Raw genomic sequence first — 22,360 nt, 5'->3', positions numbered from 1 at the left:
TATAGATTGAAGCCATTTGATATCATATTATCCCTAACTTCAAAAACTATGGAAATGTTCAGAGTTGCTGCCCTTGTATCTAGCATTCATTAAAGATAATAGCATAAATGTTAAATTATCAAAGTCTCTTAAGAAAAAAGGGCATTTTGATAAATACATTAGCAAAATAATAAAACATTTTCTAGTTTTAGTAATTTTATCACTTGCAAAACACAGCATCATAGCCCTAATCCTGAGTATTCCTTCAAATAAATAAAAATGGTTAGTCATTTCATGTGCTGTGTCCGTGGAGAGATGTTTCAGGGGCTTTTTAAAAATATGCTCTAGCCGAAACCGGTTTGGCTCAGTGGATGGAGCGTCGGCCTGCAGACTGAAAGGTCCCAGGTTCAATTCCGGTCAAGGGCATGTACCTGGGTTGCGGGCACATCCCCGGTAGGAGATGTGCAGGAGGCAGCTGATCGATGTTTCTCTCTCATCGATGTTTCTAACTCTCTATCTCTCTCCCTTCCTCTCTGTTAAAAATCAATAAAATATATTTTAAAAAAAAAATATGCTCTTGCTTTTTCAGGAAAGACTTCTTGTTTGAATTACGTCATACACCACAAAATTGAGAGTAAATATAAAATAGATATTCTTAACATAGAAATTCATAGAATTTATGTAAATAATTATTCATGTTCATTGTGATTATAATTGTCATTTATCTTTAGCAAAAATGGAAAAAACTAATTTTTCTTGACCATCAGTAGATTTATTGTCATAGTATTTTACATTTTGTAATTACTCCATAAATCTTATTTTTTTTTTTTACATTTATAATCCCTAGTTTTGTTTCCAAAGTATTTGTTTAGAGTTAGTCATTCGCTCTTGCCTTGGCTCATACTGCAGGCCTTTTTAAAAGATATTACAGTCAATTTTAATAGAGATGAGCCTGAGTCTTTCTACTATATAGCAAAGAAAGAGTAACTTAAAATCCCCAGAAGAAGGCCTTCTATATTTACAATAAAGTTTATGGAAAGGGATTTTTTTATTTTTCTCTTTTGCTATTTTTACACATAGTATGTTCTGTTTATCTGTGGGGATTTTTGTTTTGTTTTGTTTTTTAGATTACATAGCCCCATTTAGAATATGACCAGGAATAGGGCATTAATCTTGACATGACATCACCCTGAGATGTGATGTAGTTGACTTCTTTGTACTGTGTGACCTTTTAAGACAGAGATTGACCTAATAAACCTAAAGAATCTAGAAGGAGGTAGAGGAAGAGTCTATATTTCTTTGTAGCCCAGCCAGGTTCACACTCTACATTTAGTATGAAAGCTGGCAGTCAGCATCAATGAACGTAAAATTCACTTAAAAGTTGCAGTGTTAAGAAGGCAACCTAGATGTCCATAACCTAGTAATTTAATTTTTTTACCAAGACCCAAATTTATCTCATAGTGCATATGCAGTGTACTGGGGCCAAAAGATTTTTCAGTTATATTTAAATGTACTTTATGGGGAAATTTTTGTGAGAAAGAAATACCTTTTACAGATAAATAAACTAAAGATGGGCAGTGAAAATTTTACAGAAAGGCAGAGGGAAGTATTTGAAGTCATGAAGTATCGGTGCTGCCCTTGTTACTTTGGTAGCACTCTAGACTTCACATTTCTTATGTTTGTAATTGTTTCCACTAAGCAGAATGTTAAAGTCACAGTAAAAGAGCCTTTGAAATGAACAAAAGAAAACATCAAAAAAAATTCATAGAGGAGGAAGTGATTTGTTTTTTAAGAATTTGAAAAGTAATTATGCAAACTCCCAAGAGAGAATAAAAACCAAAGGTCATCTGAAGAATGATGCGAGAACTAAGATACTTAAAAATCACTGAATGGAAGAAGCATATTTTGCCAATCCCAAGACTAAGAATGCAGAACTATAATAATTCCACATAATTTAATTGCTGGTAATTACAAAGTTCCTGAATCTTCACTATATTGCTTTTATTTATGCTTAACTTCCTAAAAGGAATAAAACTATCCGACAAGGATGCTGTCACAAGTAAATTTCATTTACTTTGAAAAATTGTTTTAGTGAAAACAAATATATCTTCATCTGTATGACTTGGCCTTGGTTTGCCAGTCATTCTATACTGCATAACATTTTTTTCAGCTGTTCATGAATATGTTTTTATTTCATATCATATTTTAACATTTAGGATTCAATATTAGCTTAAACTTTAAATCTGCATATATTCTAAAAATCATAACAGTTTACATCCTAATCGCCTTAGAAGAGTAGCAACATAAAAGTTTGTCATATGACAATATTTTATTTTTTTCTTCATTTATTTAGAAATATGATAGGGTGTTTTGCTTTTGACTGAAGATGCCAGATTGTCTCTCCCCATATTGGATATTATAAGGTTATTTTTATTCCTTGGTCTCTTTCCTCAATTAAAATAGAACTCCTGAAAGCAGAATATAGCCATTAAGTGATCTCTAGGATCTGCATTATGTGAATATAAAATCATCTTCATCACTCCCCAATAAAACCATCTGTTTCAACACTGAAATCCAAAGTAGATGTACCTCTCTCCATAATGCAAAAGTGTTATCCCTGGGTTTGGTTCCAGTCAAGGGCACATACATGCCTGGGTTGTGGGCTCGATCCCCAGTAGGGGGCATGCAGGAGGCAGCCAATCAATGATTCTCTCTAATCATTGATGTTTCTCTCTCTCTCTCTCCCTCTCCCTTCCTCTCTGAAATAAATAAAAATATATATTTTTTAAATCCAATTATGGCCTTTTATTTGTAAATGCTATATTTGTAGATACAATGTTTTAATGGTTTTGATGATGCAATATGTCACTTAAAAATATACTTGCATCCAGAATTTTTCTAATTTTTAAAAATGTATATTATTATTTTATGCAGCAACATTTTATGTTGATTATATTTTCCATTCTGAAACCAGGTTATAAAGATTATAGATATCAGTGGCCTATACAAGTTAAAATAAACTGTATTTAATGAAGTGATTAATTCACTAACGTACATATATTTGAACATTAGATTGTTAGGTACTGTCTCTATTACAATATTGTAACTCAAACTGGTATTTTTAAATATACAGAAAGATGATCAATCAACTTGTGAGATTCTCTCCTACACATATTTGCCTTTAAAAAAAAAACAAAAGAGGAGGTATTTGAATGTCAAATTATTCATGCAACATTAAGGTTCAAGTTTTAAAATGCACATGAACAGAAAAGTCTTATAATTCCTGCATTTTGTGCCTCATCCTAACAATATATGTGCTGAGTTTCTGCAGTCTTTAAATTTCGTGCTCAGTAGCATATACTTTATGACAAGAATCAGTTATGGTTTCCATAGCAACTCTATCTGGCTGCATTATTCTTGGAAATATGAAACTTAATATTGTGTTCAAAAATAATACTTGCAAATAAGTCAGTCAAGGAACAGCCATTAGGGAAACCATAACTTTAGAGCCCTTGACTTATGTAATTTAATAAAAGTTGTTAACTTCATTATATATTAAGTAGATATTATTCCATTTTTAATGAGCACCAAAAATGTATAAGGAAACACTGTATAAAAAATAAAGTTGTAAACAGATGCATATAGAGAATGATCAAAGAGTTAGTTAATTTTTTTCTGGAGGAAAATTCACATTCACATGAAGGAAACTTGACTATCAGCCAAATGGCTATTCCTCGTGTGTCCAGAGTCTCTAAGACCATTCCCAGGTTAGGAGATTCACTGGGTGGACTCAAAGAATTCAGCATACAGTGATAATCAAGGAACCGATACCTTACGTTACAACGCACACCTTCATTGTAAGGTGCCTTCCAAAGAAAAGTACAAAGCAAGAGCAGCAAAGGGAAAAGGCCCATGGGGAAAGTCCAGAGGAAACCGGGCAGCGGCTCTCCACCCCACCAGTGTGGCTCAGTGGTTGAGCGTCGGTCCCTGCACCTGGAGGTCCCCTGTTCGATTCCAGGCCAGGGCACATGCCCTGGTTGTGGGCTTGGTCCCCAGTAGGAGGCGTGCAGGAGGCAACCAATCAATGATTCTCTAGCATCATTAATGTTTCTATCTTTCTCTCCCTCTCCCTTCCTCTCTGAAATCAATAAAAGTATATATTTTTAAAAGAGTCCTCTCCCCCTGTTAAAGGGTCTTCTTTAAGAAGAAGAAAAGATCAATAATATAAGTAGTAAAATAGCAATAAATACATATCTGTTAATAATTACTTTAAATGCAAATAGATTAAATGCTCCAATCAAAAGACTACAGTGGCTGAATGGATAACAAGACCCTTACATAGGCTGTCTCCAAGAGACTCACTTAAGGTTGAAAGATACACACAGACTGAAAAGTATAGGGATGGAAAAAGAAACTTCATGAAATAGAAACGAACAAAAATCTGGGATAGCAATACTTATACAAAAATAGACTTTAAAATAGAGGCTATAACAAGAGACAAAAAAGGACCCAGAAATTCCACCTCTGGGTATTTATCCAAAGAAACCCAAAAGACATACACATTCATAGGTTCATTGCAGCATTATTTACAATAGCCAAGATATGAAGGCAACAGAAATTCCAATATATACGGAATATGACTCAGCCATAAAAAAGAATGAAATCTTAACATCTGCAACAACATGGGTGTTCCTAAAGGGTTTTGTGCTGAATGAAATACGTTAGACAGAAAAAGATAAACGCTATATGCTTTCACTTATGTGTGGAATCTAAAACACAAAATAAAAGAATAAGCAGAACAGAAGCAGACTCATAGAAACAGAAAACATTTTGATGGTTGCCAGATGGGGAGGGGTGTTGGGGGATGTGTGAAAAAGGTGAAGGTATACATGTGCTTTTGGGGAAATTAAAGGCCATTTTCTACTTGACTGTGGCTATAGTTAAAGACACTTAGACTACTCAGAAGTCATTTTCATAAAATACAAAAGCATTCTTTTCTATTTGCATAAAACCCAGGGACATTTTTAACTCCTTTCTGAGATCATTGAAAATCCTTGTTAATACCTGCTTTGACAGCCCTTTACTCTAGTGGGCCTATGGGCAAATGCTTGCAACTTGTTGGGCAGGGGAGGGAGTGAGGATGGGGTGGGTGATACCCGGGTTTGTTTTGTCTACCACTGTTTCTGCATAGGTAAGAGGACAGATCAGAGAGCCCACAGTTTTGGAATCAATATTAATAAGTGTTTTTCATTGTCCTAGATCTTTCTGTTTATAGATAGGATCCAGGTTGATTAAAGTTTCCCCTGGCCCTACGAGGCAGTGTGGAACCTGGCACCACATCTGTGGAAAGCCTAATATATGAAAAGTTGTTATGCCTTTTAAAAATGATTAGACATGCTAATTTTTGCTACATAAATTCTTTATTGGGATTATAGATTTCTAAGGACTGTACTTAATTTATAAGAGATAATATCTTTAAATTTATTCCAACATATTTGTGGACAGAAGTTAACAGATTATTGTTGTGAGCTGTGTGCAAACGCTTTTGGGTCATTTTGGCCCAGAAAATTTTATCCGAATGTATAAAGGATAATGAACTAGTTAAGTGATCTTTTGTCAGTTCCTGAAGAACAGCAGTAAAATTTTCCCTTCTTCTTCAAAGATAAGCTTTGTAATTTCTGTGATTGAGCTGAATGTAGACAAATTTGATTTTGACCTTATTTTATTTCTAAAAGAAAAAACAGTCAGTAAACCAGTTAGTGAATTTAGTTTAAACCACCCAGTGTGGATACAGTAACAACGTGAACTGATTGGCTTTTTGGATGTAACTTCCTGTTAAATTTTAGGAAATAATAGTCATTCCTGAAACCAAAATATACAAGACTTTATAATGGGTGCTGAAAACAGAACAAATATTCCGTTGAGTTTGCTCAATTCGGACTGATTTTCAAAGTTGGTTTAGCATATTACATAATGTAGTTTGACAGTTGTTTAGGATGTCAGCTATATTCACAATGTTGTCCTTACAAAACGGTTACAATTATCTGTTTTCTCTCTCACTCTATCAAATGTTAAGTACAGAAGAAAAAAAGAAAGTGTTCTGTAAAGTAACAGGTGAAGCATGAGACAAGAAGAAAGGAGGGACTTCCTGCACCTTCCAGATAATTCTTAGAGCACAGACTGTCCTTGGTTGTCTAGAAACATAATGATAAATATTGTTGTCCTCCAGGTTCCTTCTTTGGTTCAAAAATTCAGCTCCAGATCATTAAATGTTATCTTAATGGAAAGGTTAAAAAAATGAAAAATGTGTCGAAGCTGGTTTGGCTCAGTGGATAGAGCGTCGGCCTGCAGACTCAAGGGTCCCAGGTTCAATTCCGGTCAAGGGCGTGTGCCTGGGTTGTGGGCACATCCCCAGTGGGGGATGTGCAGGAGGCAGCTGATCGATGTTTCTCTCTCATTGATGTTTCTGATTCTCTATCTCCCTTCCTCTCTGTGAAAAAATCAATAAAATATATTTTTTTAAAAAAAATGAAAAATGTATTGAATTAGTGCCTGCAGGATACTAGACATGATGCAAAGCAGTTTCATAAAAGTTATTTGGTTTCTTTTCATACCTGTCAGATGAAATATACTTTCATCATTTTATGGAAGAGTTAACTGAGACTCAGAAAGGTAAAGGGGTTTTCTCCAAAGCATAGAGCATATTATGTAACTGGAGTTGTGGTTGGAAGCCAGGTATTCTTTCTACTAAATAAATCGTTTGGTAAATTTCTGAGATGACAAGAATGTTTAGTTTTATTTTGCTTAACTCCCTCATCCTGTATGTAGGTAAATCAAGACTCAGAATTGCCCAAAGACAAAAGGAACTTTGTGGCAAAGCAAGAAATAGACTCAAGAGCAGTGCTTCATTATTCCTTCACTTGGCTGTAGTGACTCTTCACATCTTAGTTGTATTCTTGCATTACTGATCTTTCCTTCTCATTCTCCTTGGCTTAGTCCTCTTTTCTTCTTTCTTCATACCCCTTCATGACTTTGAATGCCAGCTAACAATTTCTAAATTCATTTTTTTAGTCCATACCTGACTCATGAGTTACAGACTCTTGTATTCAACTTCCCACCTGAGATCTCCATGCCTAATAAACATCTCAAATTCAACCTCTCTAAAACTGACGGATTTTTGTTTTCTTAGCTAATGCATTTCTCCCACCACCTTTCCCATCTCAGTTGATGACAACATCATCCTTTCAGTTACTCAGGCCAAATCACCCTGGAGACCTCACCAATGCACAGCAAAACCATTTTGGCTCTATCTTTAGAAAATATGCAGAATTCAATCACTTCTTACCACCTCCACTGACACTGCTATCTTCTGAGTCACTAGAGTGAGTCTTTAAAAATATTGAATCAGATCCTGTTATTCTGCCCAGAACCTTGCAATTATTCTCCATTTTCTTCAGAATAAAAAATAAAGACCTTGCAATGCAAGGTTTTGTGAGGGGTGATATGATGACAACATTTTTAAAGTATCCCTCATCACTAAGTTATCTGTCTTCCTCACAAGAATGTAAACTCTGTGAAGACAGGAATCTTTGTCTTATTTTGTTTGCCACCATATACAAAGTACAGCAGTGCCCAGCCCATTCAAGGTGTCTAATTGGTATTTGTCAAATTTGAATATATGCATTCATGAAATATTTCTTGAGCTCGTCATATATGCCATACCAGTGCTGGATACAGCAAATCAGCGTGGTCCCTGCCTCCAAGAAGCTTTCATGAGTAGATGCCCACTGTCAGGGACACTGACTTACTTGGTCTTCTGTGTATTCTGCACAATTGTGTTTTTAAATGATCACAGACAATTTTGATACACACCATGTATTTTGTTTGCCTATACTTCACTATAGAAATATATTTGTTCTACAGAATATACCATGAGGAAATTCAGAAGTAACTTGGTCTCTGAACGTTGGGTGGGGTGGGGGGGAGAATCATAAATAGGAAATATTAGGGGGGAAAGACCAAATAAACACTCTAAAAAGTTTATATTGCACAAATACTTCTTTCATGTTAAATAATGCCAGTTTCCAATAATCTTATCTCTTAGATCTAATGGTTTAATGGGTCTAGACTGTCCCTTCTCCATATCTGGCTCTTTACAGCTGCTTCCACGTTATTTGCCCTAGCACGGCCTGGCAGGAAGATGGAAGAGTCGGGAGGATTAAGTTATTTTCCCAACAGTGAAACTGAGTTGGTAGCTTCACTGGAGCTGAGGTTCCTTATCTTTAAAACAAAGGTTAGACTAAATTAAACTGAGCTCGCTCTAGCTCTGATATTCCAGATTCTGATTACACTTTCTACAGCAGTTATAACTGATAATAGTGATAGAAATAATGCCATTCCTGATACAGTTTTGAAGGAAAAATGAGTCATTCTTCCCATTATAGAAACCTTTAGTGTTTCCAGGTGTGGCAAAATGTAGGTTTACAATTGTGAGTGTGCAAAGCACCGTTTATTGTATTATTTTCCATACGAACAACTGTAAACCTACTTTTACCCCACCCTATGCTATAAAGGTTTTGCAATTAAAACATAACTTTAAGTTATTTTCTGTTTTGTTTTGCGAGTTTTTGTTTGGGTTTGTTTTGTTTTGCTAATTTCACTTTGATGAATCAACATGGGTGTATGTTCCGTCAAAAAGAAACTGGATTTTTTATTACATTTTAAAACAATCCTGGGGAAGATTCTTTCACAAGGATTCTCATTATTTCTCCCTCGGTGTGCTTTAAGGCTATGACAGATTCTCATCATTAACGTGGCTTACTATGAGAGTGTGGGCTACTGATCAGAAACTCTGGGGAGCAGGAGGGTGTGATATGGAGGTGAGGAGGGTGTGTCTACAACTTGAAAAGGTTCCTAAATGATTCTGTTATCTACCATTACCACCCCCCACTGCCACTCCCCATTTGAAAGTCACGGTTCTGAAGATTAAACAGATGCACACACACATTAACCAATTCAAGACCATCATTTTATCTGCATTCCAAAATAAAGAACTACTACTTTATTTAGGTGTATATATTCTTCATGCATTGCATTGCATATTACCTGAATTCAGAAGATAATTTATATGTAGTGCATACTGTCCACCATTCTGAACACCATAACGGAGAGAATAACTGACACATTACATTGAACAGTTCATGCAAACTATTCATCAACAAAGATAGCTTTACTTCAAATAAGTTATTTCTTTGGAATCTAAACAAAGAATATATCCACCATATATAGATAAATTGTGTTATTTTTTAAGTAGCGTGCCTTTTGAATACCCATATGCTCTAGTTTTTTTCCAACTAGGATAAAGAAATGTATAGCAAATATTTTTAAGATGAAAATTTCAGTCTTTTATAAAGTTACTGACAATAACTATCACCAGGTTATAGAGTCATGGAAATAGTATAGACTAATTAAAAGTATATATGCTAGAGTCAGAGTACCTGGCTTGAAATTACAGCTTTACCAGATATTAGCTCTGCAGTATTGGGCAAATTACTTAATCTTTTTAGCTCTCAACTACATCACCTTTAAAATAATAATACCGGAACTTACTTCAGTGCTACGTTTTGGATTTCATGAACCAGTGCATATAAACTGTTTAACACAGTGCCTAACTTGTAATAAGCCATTGTGTGAAAAGTAAAATCTAAGGAAGGTGGTAATTCACATGCCCTTTTTTTTTTTTAACATAAAACTTATTATCTGTGTTAATTCGGACTTTTAAAAAATGAAGTTTCTGGTTGTTAATTTGTATAAGTTGACCTCCAAATCATGGTTATTTACTAGCTATGCAACCTTTGAATAGTCTTCGGTTACTTGGCTCAAATATTATTTAGTTTTTCTCTGGTATGGTGATAATGTTAGTTTATTATTTACATTTTAAAAATTTTATCTGTCACTGGCAGAAAAAATAAAATTTCTGCATAAAGAAGTCCATAGAGTTGCAAATAGTGCTCCTCAAATTTCCATGTCTGTACATATGAGTCGCTTCGAGATAGAAGCTCAAAGTTCCAGGCTTAAAGCCCCCCATCATTTGAAGTAAGCCCCAGGAATCTGCATTTTTTATCTTCTTTCCCAATTGATTCCAATAGAAGTGTGTCCTATGACCACTCTTTGGGAAACATTTGGCATGAGAGTAGCAGTCAGAAGACTGGTTATGAATCTGGCATTGCCATAGAATTGAGCTGTGCATGCTCATGACTTAACTTCTATTTTGAGAACATAAGAATATATATTAAGTATGTTGAGATTTTTGAAAATGGGAGTTATATACAGTATGTTTGAAGACAGTGTAAAGAGCAGAATGTATGAGGTTAGGAATTATAAGACTAGATGCCTAATCCCAGCTCAGCCACTTTATAGTCTGATGATTTGTTAAGTTATGTAATATCTCTGAATCTTAATTTCTCCATCTCTAGAGTTAATGCCATATCCACTGAGTATGTCTTATCTAACTAGGATGTAAGTCTCATGAAATTGGAGACTTTATTTTTGCTCACTGCTGTATATCCAGCAGGTAGAATAGTGCCTGGTACATAGCAGATACTCAATAAGTAATTGTAAAATCAATGAACTACATTATTTGAAATGATCTAATGAGTTCTGAGAATCAAAACACAAAAATGGCCCAGTTTCTTCCCTCTAGAAACTCCTACTCTATGAAAGACAGACATCCACAAATACTACAGTATAGTTGATTGAATGCATTGTGGAAATTAACTGAGGTAATGTGATGAGTCACTTTGCAAGTTATAAGGTGATAGTGGTACTTGTAGAGAACTAAATTAAGAATGTAAGGAGTTCAGAAATGGATCTGTTAACTCTTTAAAGCATTTTCTACAGAGGTCTATAGTCAGTTGGAAGTCATTGCCATGATAATCCAGAAAATAGAGTATGTATTTTGTGGGGCGTGGGAATATGAAATGAGACCAAGGCTTGGCATGCATAATAGAGAACGGAGATTAGAATGAAAGTGCAGGTGAGCACACACAGACATGCATAGATATTTGCACATACATACCTGCATGTGTGATGGGAAAGAGGACAAGTTGAAAAGGATAGTGGAGAAGAGGCAGTAATGAAAGAAAAGAGTAAAAGATGTAGATGTAGCTATTCCTTCTAATATCACCTTTTAGTTTTTTAGTACACATATTAATAAGAGGGTGAGAACTGGGAGTTATGTTGGAGTAGAGAGAGGAGAAGAATTCGTTAAAACAAAAACAAAAATAGCCCTAGGTCTCCTAGGACTAATACTTTATTTTATTGATTGCCAAATATATAATAACATCTTCTGTTATTTTAGGTGTTTTTTGTTGTTTTGTTTTAAGGCTGGAGGTCAGTCAACTCATTGTAAAATCTTAATAATTTGGGAAGTAAGAAATGCTTGTAAACCAATCCAAATCATTTTTATACTGTTGCATAATAGCAGAATTATGTTAAAAACTCACCCACTAATAAATACATGGAAAACGGTTTCCTGTGCTGTGAACGGAAGTGTGGGTTTTTATAATCATTTTTAGACTTCTTTTTTTATCATCTCTTTCAAAATGCACATACTTATATCTTTATATTCTGCTTTTTCTATTTAAGTTACAAGTTTAAATTTGTATGACTCTAAGACAGAACTTCGTAACATGGGATCCAAGAGATGGGAAACCTTCTGACGCTGCTGGAAAAGTTCTATATGTCATACATGTTCTTCTGGATGGGGTGGGGAGTTATGTTCTTGAAGAGGCTTCATGACTGAAACAGGAGCCTGAAAGCATAATTTCATTCACCCAAATAATTCTTTTCTCTAAGACTACTATGGGGACTGAAATGTGTAGTTAAAAGTATTTGAAGGTTATCACCACATATTTTTTGTTCATATAATGACCTATCATCTTTTGAAAAAACTTTCTGAAATCCAAAGAGAAATAGCATGAGTCTTGGGATGTGTATTTGATCCCACGGTATGTTTGTGCAGGTTCGATTCCCATCGCACTTCAGTTCAGACCTGAAGGACCTTCTACGGAACCTGCTGCAGGTGGATTTGACGAAACGGTTTGGAAATCTGAAGAATGGTGTGAGTGACATCAAGACTCACAAGTGGTTTGCCACAACAGATTGGATTGCTATTTACCAGAGGAAGGTGAGTCTTTCCCTTCTTCAATTTAAAAGCTTTTTTAAAGCTGATGTTTAAGTTATATGTAATAGAAATATTTTCTGTTCCCCCCTTTTTATTGAATTTATTGGGGTGACACTGTTAATAAAATTATATATGTTTCAGGTGCACAATTCCACACACATCTTCTATACTCTGTATTGTGTGTTCACCACCCTAAGTCAAGTCTCCGTTAGTTACCCTTTATCCCCCCTGCTATTATGAATGTATTCGCTTTCCCATTATAGTAGACTAGAGGCCTGTTGCTCAGATTCATGCACCGGTAGGTTCCTTCGGCCTGGCCTGTGGGGATCGGGCTGAAACCAGCTCTCTGACATCCACCAAGGGGTCCCAGATTGCGAGAGAGCGGTTCTCGCACCCCGGAATTGGGCTCCCTCCTCTCTGGTTCCAAGTCTCTGCAGCTTAGCAGCTCCTGCATTTAGCGTCTGCCCCTTGATGGTCAGTGTGCATCATAGCTACCGGTCGGATGGTCGAATGGTTGGATGGTTGCTTAGGCTTTTATATAGTAGAGGCCAGGTGCACGAAAATTTGTGCACTTGTGGGGGTCCCTCAGCCCAGCCTGTGCCCTCTCGCAGTCTGGGACCCCTCGGGGGATGACCACCTGCTGGCTTAGGACCGCTCCCCAGGGGATTGGGCCTAAGCTGGCAGTCAGACATCCCTATGGCAGCCCGGGAGCCCTCGGGGGATGTCCACTTGCCAGTGGGGAGCAGGCCTAAGCTGCATTCAGACATCCTTAGCGCTGCTGAGGTGGGAGAGGCTCCCACCACCACCACTGTGCTGGCAGCCATCAGCCTGGCTTGTGGCTGAGCATAGCTCCCCCTGTGGGAGCGCACTCACCACCAGGGGGCAGCTCCTGCATTGAGCATCTGCCCCCTGGTGGTCAGTGTGTGTCATAGTGACCAGTCATTCCCAGTCTTTCTGCTGTTAGGGTCAATTTGCATATTACCCTTTTATTATATAGGAGTGCCTGGGTGAGGGGCTGATGGCTGTTTGTAGGCTGGCCACAGCCCCTACAGTGTGGGGGTCCCCACTAGGGTGCTGGGCCATCCTGGGTGAAGGACTGAGGGCCGTTTGCAGGCTGGGCATAGCCCCTTCTGGGAGGAGGGTCCTGCTGGGGTGACTGGCCAGTCTGGGTGAGGGGCTGAGGGCTGTTTTCAGGCTGGCTAAGCCCCCCAGCGGGGACCCTCACCCCATGAGGATGTGGCCAGCTTGGGTGAGGGGCTGATGGCTGTTTGCAGGCTGGCCACAACCCCCAGCCACCCAAGCTCCCAATTGAGGCTGGCTGGAAGCAGATATCTTGGATTTATTTGTCTTCTATAATTGAAACTTTGTTGCCATGAGTGGAGGCCTCAGCCGGCTCAGGGCTGGTGGGAAGCTTGGCTTCCTCCATCGCCCAGGCAACCAAGCCTCCTGCTTGCTCCAGCTCCATGGCTGCCGGCTGCCGTCTTGGTTGGGTTAATTTGTATATAGTCGCTCTAATTGGCTGGTGGGCATGGCTTAGGGTGTAGCGAAGGTACAGTCAATTAGCATCTTTTTCTTTTATTAGTGTAGACTAGAGGCCTGGTGCACAAAAATTTGTGCACTCAGGTGGGTCCCTCAGCCCGGCCTGTGCCCTCTCTCAGTCTGGGACCCCTCGGGGGATGTCCACCTGCTGGCTTAGGCCTGCTCCCTGGAGGATTGGGCCTAAGCTGGCAGTCAGACATCCCTCTGGCAGCCCAGGAGCCCTTGGAGAATGTCCACTTGCCAGTGGGGAGCAGGCCTAAGCTGCAGTTGGACATCCTTAGCGCTGCTGAGGAGGCGGGAGAGGGTACCCCAACAGGGACCCTCACCACATGGTGGTGTGGCCAGCCTGGGTGAGGAGCTGAGGGAAGTTTTCAGGCTGGCCACACCCCCCTTCAGGGTGGCAGTCCCTACTGGGGTGCCTGGCCAGCCTGGGTGAATGGCTGAGGGCCATTTTCAGGCTGGCCACACCCACTTCACAGTGGGGGTCCCCACTGGGGTGCCTGGTCAGTCTGGTGAGGGGCTGATGGCCATTTTCAGGCTGGCCATGTCCCCTGGGCGACCCAAGCTCCCAGCCTCTCCTTTTTTTCTTTTTCTTTTTTCAGCGCCTCCTTGAGCGGAGGCCAGGGCAGGCTGGAAGCAGGTATCTGGGCTTTATTTATCTTCTGTAATTGATACTTTGTAGCCTTGAGCAGAGCCCAGGGCCGGCCAGGGCAGGCGGGAAGCTTGGCTTCCTCCATCGCCAGGGGTAATCCAAGCCTCCTGCTCACTCCAGCTCCGTGGCTGCCGCCATATTAGTTGGGTTAATTTGCATACTCGCTCCTGCTTAGCTGGTGGGCATGGCTTGTGGGTGTGGCGGAGTGGCGGGGTGATGGTTAATTTGCATGTTTCTCTTTTATTAGTGTAGACTAGAGGCCCAGTGCATGAAATTCATGCCCGGGGGCGGGGGGGGGGGGTTTCCCTCAACCTGGCCTGAACGCTCTCCAATCTGGGACATCCCTCTCACAATTTCTCTCCTGCCTGCTTGCCTCATTTCCCCAACCACTCTGCCTGACAGTCTGATTGCCCCCTAATCGCTCCCCTGCTGGCCTGATTGACGCCTAACTGCTCCCCTGCCAACCCGATCACCCATAACTGCCCTCCCCTGCTGGCCCAATCGCCCCCAATGGCCATCCCTTGCCAGCCCAATTGCCCCCCAATGGCCCTCCCCTTCTGGCCTGATTACCCACAACTGCCCTCCCCTGCTGGCCTGATCTCCCACAACTGCCCTCCCCTGCTGGCCCAATCGCCCCCAACGGCCATCCCTTGCCAGCCCAATTGCCCCCCAATGGCCCTCCCCTTCTGGCCTGATTACCCACAACTGCCCTCCCCTGCTGGCCTGATCTCCCACAACTGCCCTCCCCTGCTGGCCCAATCGCCCCCAACGGCCATCCCTTGCCAGCCCAATTGCCCCCCAATGGCCCTCCCCTGCTGGCCTGATCTCCCACAACTGCCCTCCCCTGCCATGACCCACCTCCTCCATCGGAACCCCCTCCTCTGCGTGAAGCGGCGGAGACGCCAGGACCAGCCTCCTCTGCACCACGCAGAGCGGCCACTGGACCCTGCCTCCACAGTACGGGCGGCCATCTTGTGGCGGCCATCTTGTGATGACATCACACAAGGAGGCTTTTATTATATAGGATAGATTGTAGGGGAAATATATGATTTCTTGTTTTTATTGTAATTGGCCACCTTGCTAAATTCTGTTATTGATTTCCATAACTTTTTCAGTGATGCAGTGACTTTATTGACAGGTGCAGAGGTATCATTTGCCTCTTCCTTTTCAATATTTATACTTTTATTTCCAAAAGTAATATGCTAGAATATCTGGAATAATATTTTAAATCAGCAGTGCTGTTAAGCTACTTGTCTTGTTCCTCTTTGGAATGGGAGTGCCTTTCCTGTTTTACAATCATCAAATACAAAATTAGCTATTGGTATTGCATAAGTATTCTTGATCAAGTTCAGGATATATCCTTCATTCCTACCTAGTATACTGTATTTTATCTTTGACATATAACTGTGATGAAGTGTATTGGTGAGATATCCTCATGTTCCTGGAGTGAACATCATTTATTCATGGGGGATTATTTCAATATCTGCCTGAAATCAGTATGCTAAAATTTTATTTAGGATTTTCACTTCCATAGTCATAGGTTTTATTGACCTATAGCTTTTATTTTTCTGGAGTTGAGCTTACATGAATTCATAAAATGAGTTTGGAAATTTTCTGTTTTTTATTCTTTAGGAAACTTAAGGAACATAGAAATTATCTTGTATTTATTCCTTGGAAGTTTTAACAAACTAATTCTTTAGATATTAGTGTCTTCAATTTTTTGCCTTTTCTTGAGTCAGTTTTAGAAATGTATATTTTTAAATAAAATTAATCATGTCCCTTTGTAATTATCACTGTTTATATTATCTTTATTCTTATATTTATTGTTAATGCTACATATAGATATATTCATTAAATTTGCTTGAGGTTCGTCATTTTATTCTTATTTTAAAGATTATGGCATATTCATAATCTTTTCATATTTATAGTTAGATATAAAAATTTCTGCTGTTGCTTAGCGAACATTTGCTAAGCTATGCATATCATTATTGTATTTTTAAAAATTATTTTTAAAATGGTATAGAACTGAACTGCTACTGCTCATTTAGAGTTTATGTGTTTTCCAAAGGGCGTGCCTTATCCCAGGTAGTACATAGCTTATCTGCCAAAAAGTAATACACTAGCCCTAGCTCTTGTGGCTCAGTGGATAGAATGTCAGCTTTCTAACTGAAGGGTCTCAGGTTCAATTCCAGTCAAGGACACATGCCTGGGTTGCGGGCTCGATCCCCAGTAGGAGGCATTCAGGAGGCAGCCAATCAATGATTCTCTTTCATCATTGATGTTTCTATCTCTCTCTCCCTCTTCCTTCCTCTCTGAAATCAATAAAAAATATATTTTTTCAAAAAAAGTAATACACTAGAACAAACAGGTTATAGTACTGGGCAAATGGATTGACAGCAAATCTTGATTATAAAAAAAATGGATTTGGGGATCCCAGGATAATTTACAAATAAAAATGATCCAGTATTTTAACATAGCTCTTTGTTTTAATATTTTCTCAATTATAACTATGCACAGCAGTACAAAAATAGTAGTTAACTTAATAGTATTATATTTTTTACTCTCTGACAGAGTGTTCATAAATAGCTAAAAGAATCTAGCAGAAAGACCAGTAACCAGGAAGTAGTTTGGTAACTCGAACTGTACAATCATTCTCTAGAAATGATTGTATCAATAGGTGTGATCCCAAATTGCTTCCTGACCAGACGTAAGGCGATGGTCTCCTTAGCTCCTCCTATGCCTGGTGCAAATAGCATCCATTCCCCAAAGCAGGACATGCAAGGCAACCAGCTGGCAAGCAAAGAGATGATATTAGATGTTCCAATCCTACTTATTTTCACCTTATTTAAAATGTCTTATTTGTATGTATGTCTTATAGTAGTAGAGTCATGCATGTAAGTAATTTATAATTAAACAAATATACATATATTTGTGGCATATGCTCTATGTTTTATTAAAAGTCAGATAAATCAAAATACTTTGGAGAACACAGGTGTAGCTATTAGAAAGGACTCTAGGCTAGTAGTAGAGAAGCATGAATTTGAGATTTCTTTAGCCACTTATTAGTCATGCGAATTTGGCCAAATTTTTGTTTCATAATCTGTCGGATACCTGCCCTGCCTCTCTCTAAGTGTTGTATTGAGGAAGAAATGATATAGCCATATGTATGATTATTTGTAAACACTATAAATGCTGTGTAAATTGTATTATATTTTCAGCTCAGCATTTAAAATCTTTTCCTCAAACATCTTCAGTATATCACATAATCTTTATAAAGACCACAATTTAAATAATGGAAAGACAGTCTTAGGGTCTAAGGAGAAAAATGTTCAGAATTTAACAATTCTGTCATTTTAAAAGAAATTTATTTTTCCCAACTTTCAGAAAGTTTTGATAGCCAGATATTTTAAACAAAATAACCTTGGGGACTTAAAAAGGAAGGAGATTAAAAGTAAGTCTAAGAGTTAGCCTGTAACTTCAGGAGAAAGAAATTAAGGAAAAGAGGATGGAAAAGAAAGTCTTTAGAAATAAGGAACTGATAAAAGAAAAACGAGAGTTCTATAACCTTCAGTGCCAGCACTTGATGCCACCAGTTAGTGATCTTAGAAGTCTCTAAAAGTGTGTGTTGGCCTGTACTATTCCTTGAATGAAAATGTTGAGATTATAGCAAACCTACTGTTTGCTTTTTTTTCTAATGCTGTTATCATTTAGGGACTTACAGGCATTTAAAGATACCATCATGTATTAAGTGGGAATCTATTTCCTTAGTGTTTGGAAACTGGCAAGCATTTGTTTTTCCTGTTATTCCGAAATGTGTGTGTTTTTCCACACCAACAAGCAATTAACTCAGTTCTTACACTATCAACCTGGAGATAGCGTCAGATCCCACTGGTAAGGGCTCAGTGCTGGAAAACTAACCCCCCGCCCTCCTATTTCAGCCACTAATCTCAAGTCCAGCTCATCACCAGTACGTCTGACTAACCAGCTCTTGGGGATTGATTCATTTGCTAGAGCAGCTCACAAAACTGAGAAACTTTACTTACTACCTTACCAGTTTATTATAAAAGGATATGACTCAGGAACCACCAGATGGAAAAGGTACATAGGGGCAAGGTACATGGGAAGGGCTCGGAGCTCCTGCTCTCTCCCAGGGTGCCACTGCCCCCAAATCCCCACGTGTTCAACAACCCAGTTCTCCAGCCCCGTCCTTTGGGGTTTTATGGAGGCTTCATTTCCTAGGCATGATTGATTACATCATGGGCCTTTGGTGATTGAGCTCAATCTTCACCCTCCCCTGGAGGTCTGAAGGTTCCAGTCCCCTAATCCAGCGATTTTCAAACTTTTTCATCTCAAGGCATACATAAACTAATTACTAAAATTCTGGGGCACACCCAAAAATATATTGTGTGCTGATCTGACCAAAAAAAATAGGTATAATTTTGATTGATTTACCAAAAAAATAGTAGTTACCTACCCTTTTTGCTCCAAAGTGACTTTTAAAAAAAATCAGGTGCCTGCCGAAACCGGTTTGGCTCAGTGGATAGAGCGTCGGCCTGCGGACTGAAGGGTCCCGGGTTTGATTCCGGTCAAGGGCATGTACCTGGGTTGTGGGCATATCCCCAGTAGGAGATGTGCAGGAGGCAGCTGATCGATGTTTCTCTCTCATCGATGTTTCTAACTCTCTATCTCTCTCCCTTCCTCTCTGTAAAAAATCAATAAAAAATATATTAAAAAAAAAATCAGGTGCCTATACTTGTATATAAGGACTTCTGGTACCAATAATTAACCAATCAGATGCAACCTTATCATATAATGTGTCCCATAAGATGCAACTCTATTATACGACCTATGTATTTATGGTTCAAGGCAGTCATTCACACCTGACGGCTAGTGTGTTGGCTGTTGTCATTTTTTATTTGACAATCTAAGGGAAAAGAGGTCAGTGCCCCTGATTAAATAGTCAGGTATTGCATGTTTTAAAAATTCATGTGGCTCCCTGGTTGAAAATCACCACTCTGATCACTTGGTTGGTTCCCTTGGCAACCAGCCCCCATCCTTAGGTAACCCTGGGACTTTCCTAGAGTCACCTCATTAATGTAACAAAAGATGCCTTTTCCACTCTCTGTACTTTGGAATTTCCAAGGGTTTTAGGAACCCTGTCACAAATCAAGATGAAGACCCACTATATTTCTTATTATAAATTACAATATCACACTTATTTTCCTTTCTCTCTCTCTCAATTGTAGGTTGAAGCGCCATTCATACCAAAGTTCAGAGGCTCTGGAGATACCAGCAACTTTGATGACTATGAAGAAGAAGATATCCGTGTCTCTATAACAGAAAAATGTGGAAAAGAATTTAGTGAATTTTAAAGATGAGCAACGAGATGACAGCAGAGCTCACGCTCAGTCTTTGCACTCTGTTGGGAGAAAAGGTGGAGCTGAGACCGTCCTTGTTGAAGCAGTTACCTAGTTCCTTCATTCCAGCGACTAAGTGAGGTCTTTATTGCCATCATCCGTGTGTGCACTCCGCGTCCTCCTATGTAACCAGGCACCGCTAAGCAAGCATTGTCTGTGCCATAACACAGAACTAGACACTTTCCTGCTTCTCTTTGGTTTGTCTTTCTCCTCCCCCACCACCCCCCCCCACACACACACACACCCATTTTTCCTCTTTTCCTTTTCATTAGTCCTTCTCCAAACAGTGCTCCATTTTATTTTGTCGGTGTTTCAAATGGGCAGTGTTATGGCTATGTGATTTTGGAAGGGAAGGATAAGTGTTGCTTTTAGTAGTTCTTGTCAGTATTTTTGTTGGTCACTGGCTCGAGCATATACTGTCCAATAATTATTTTACTTTGAGTAGCTCGGACTCAGTTTTGCCAGAGCTCTTGACAATTTTTGAAGACAGAATGTTTTATCACCAAGGAAATGTGTACAAATTAAAACAGTAACTTTCTTAAAACGCACTGTTCTGGCAATAAATTTTGATAGACTAATATAGAGTAGCTAGACCCAGAAATATGGAATCCTATAGATCTATTTCCCCTCACCTCTTTTTTATCATCCTCCCCTTAAGTGTCCAGCCTGTGTAGTGTGACAGGTGTCTCATTCACAGGCAAAACCAGTGACATGGATTATCGACACCCAGATTCTCTCCCTTGGTATCAGCGTTTCTGTAGTATTAGAGAAGAGTTTTAGGACTTCTAAACCTTGTCCCTTCCGTAAGGGTTTTAGCCAGTATTTTAATAGAACATGACTAATGAAAGTGACAGAACTTTGAGTTTTTCAAAGAAGTCCTCATTGTAAACAATTTTAAAGGAAAAGAAGCTAAAAAGGACGTTAATGGGAACAGATACTTTGCTAAATCAAACAAATGGCTTAATTTTTGTAAACACTATAGACACACTTTTATTTAAATGCGGTTTTTCATTTGTTTTTGCTTTGCTATGTTTTGCCACAGTGAAGAAGAAAGGAAGTTGTCCAGGGTATTATTCTGGTGTACTATATTTATCAGCCTGAAGTAGAGGCACTGTGGCAACTTTGGCTTTTATCCTCTGCTTCATCAAGGAGGAAAGGGTCAAACTTTATAAAATGGAAACCATTGTATTTTAATTTTGAGTTGTGATGTTTTCAGATATGTAATAATTTCCAGCCTGTTTTCTTTCAGTAAAGAGAATGTGTGATCATGCAGGTACAGTTTTAGCGTTGGAGTTTAGTTTTTTTATATACTCTTTTGCCAACCGACTTAACAATGTTGTGGTCATGTGGAAATTTCAAGCACTTTTGCACATTTAGTTTAGTGTTTGTTGAGAATTCATGGCTTAACTCAGTTTTTTAAATAGCTTTTTCGTTTGCTTTTAAAATTTCCCATCTGGTTTTCTCTCTGTCAGTGACCTATCATAAAACAACACACCCAAATAGCTGAAAATAAACTGTGCTCATTTTTTGTGATCAATTTACGTGCATATAAGAGTTGTTTTCAGTCAAACGGATCGTAATGTATATAAGCATTCTATTTGCTTCATTATCGGTGCAGGTAGGTCACTGACTCTGCTTCTTTTCATCTCTGCCACCCCCTTGTGAGACCTTTGTAGGCACTGGGAAAGCCTGTCTGAGGTGTTCTCTGGCTCAGTCTGTACATCTTTTGGTTGTCAAGTGTTTCTGCATGGTTATGTCATTTACAGGCTGATCCTGATTTCAGCTTTCTGTCCACCTATATATAAAATGTGCAAGAAAAATATGAACTACTTTGCTGTAGCAAGTTTGCTGTAACAAAAATATATCATCATGTTAATAAACTTATAAAACATCGTTTGTATAAAATATTTTAATTAGTGTTTTTGTATTTCATTTAGGCCCAAGAACATGCTGATCATTGTATTCTATATGGATGCTACAAATTCTCTGGTAGCTTTGTTGTATATTATTGTAAAATTATTTTAATAAATCATGGGGATGACAATTTGATTATTACATTTTAGTTTTCAATAATTCAAAAAATTTCTATGAATTCTAAAAATATTTTTTTTTAATGAAATTGGTATTGTCCAACACAACTCGCTGTAGAATCTATCTGGGTAGTTGACCCATAGGCAATACATTATTGGTTTGAGAGCTATTTAGCCATTACATTTTACTCTCTATTTAAAGGACATGAGCAAACTTTTAAATATATCAAGGGAGTCTATTTCCAACCAATCAAGTACACTGAATTAGAATATCTTAAAATTATACAAAATTCTCAGTTTCTGCCACAATTTAGCCAAAAACAATATAAAAATTTGAATAAGAAGTAAGTGGCATGAATCAGTATTTAACCTCAAATTACATTATTTGAAACAGAAGAAATTATGCTTTAATTCGGTAACGAATAAGAAGATGGCATGTGAGTCCTAGACTGGAAGTCATGACATCTGAGTTTCAGGCCCGGTCTGTCACTATCAGCATGACCTTGGCCTCAGTTCTCTTATCTCTAAAATGTAAGAGTTCTATTAGGCAGTTTCTAAG

At 38.6% G+C, this 22,360-nt stretch overlaps 1 protein-coding gene across 12 annotated transcripts in view; it reads left to right on the top strand.

The window, feature by feature from the left end:
- PRKACB (protein kinase cAMP-activated catalytic subunit beta) overlaps positions 1–22,117 on the top strand; it is a gene marked incomplete at its 5' end in the record, with an annotated part of 119,084 nt that extends 96,967 nt beyond the window's left edge. For 10 of the 12 annotated variants that reach the window (XM_081087866.1, XM_081087865.1, XM_081087868.1 and 7 more), the window contains 2 exons: positions 12,002–12,166; positions 19,601–22,117. In XM_081087866.1, the coding sequence (XP_080943992.1) occupies positions 12,002–12,166; positions 19,601–19,726 (291 nt within the window). In that variant the 3' untranslated portion in view covers positions 19,727–22,117. The remainder of the gene's footprint in view (positions 1–12,001; positions 12,167–19,600) is intronic. The other 2 variants (XR_013995782.1, XR_013995783.1) reach the window with 1 other exon arrangement.
- Between the last annotated feature and the right edge of the window lie 243 nt (positions 22,118–22,360).

Source organism: Myotis nattereri (genome assembly GCF_964212035.1).
Source record: "Myotis nattereri genome assembly, chromosome: 3".
Taxonomy (NCBI): domain Eukaryota; kingdom Metazoa; phylum Chordata; class Mammalia; order Chiroptera; family Vespertilionidae; genus Myotis; species Myotis nattereri.
This window is presented reverse-complemented; position numbering and strand designations above follow the sequence as displayed.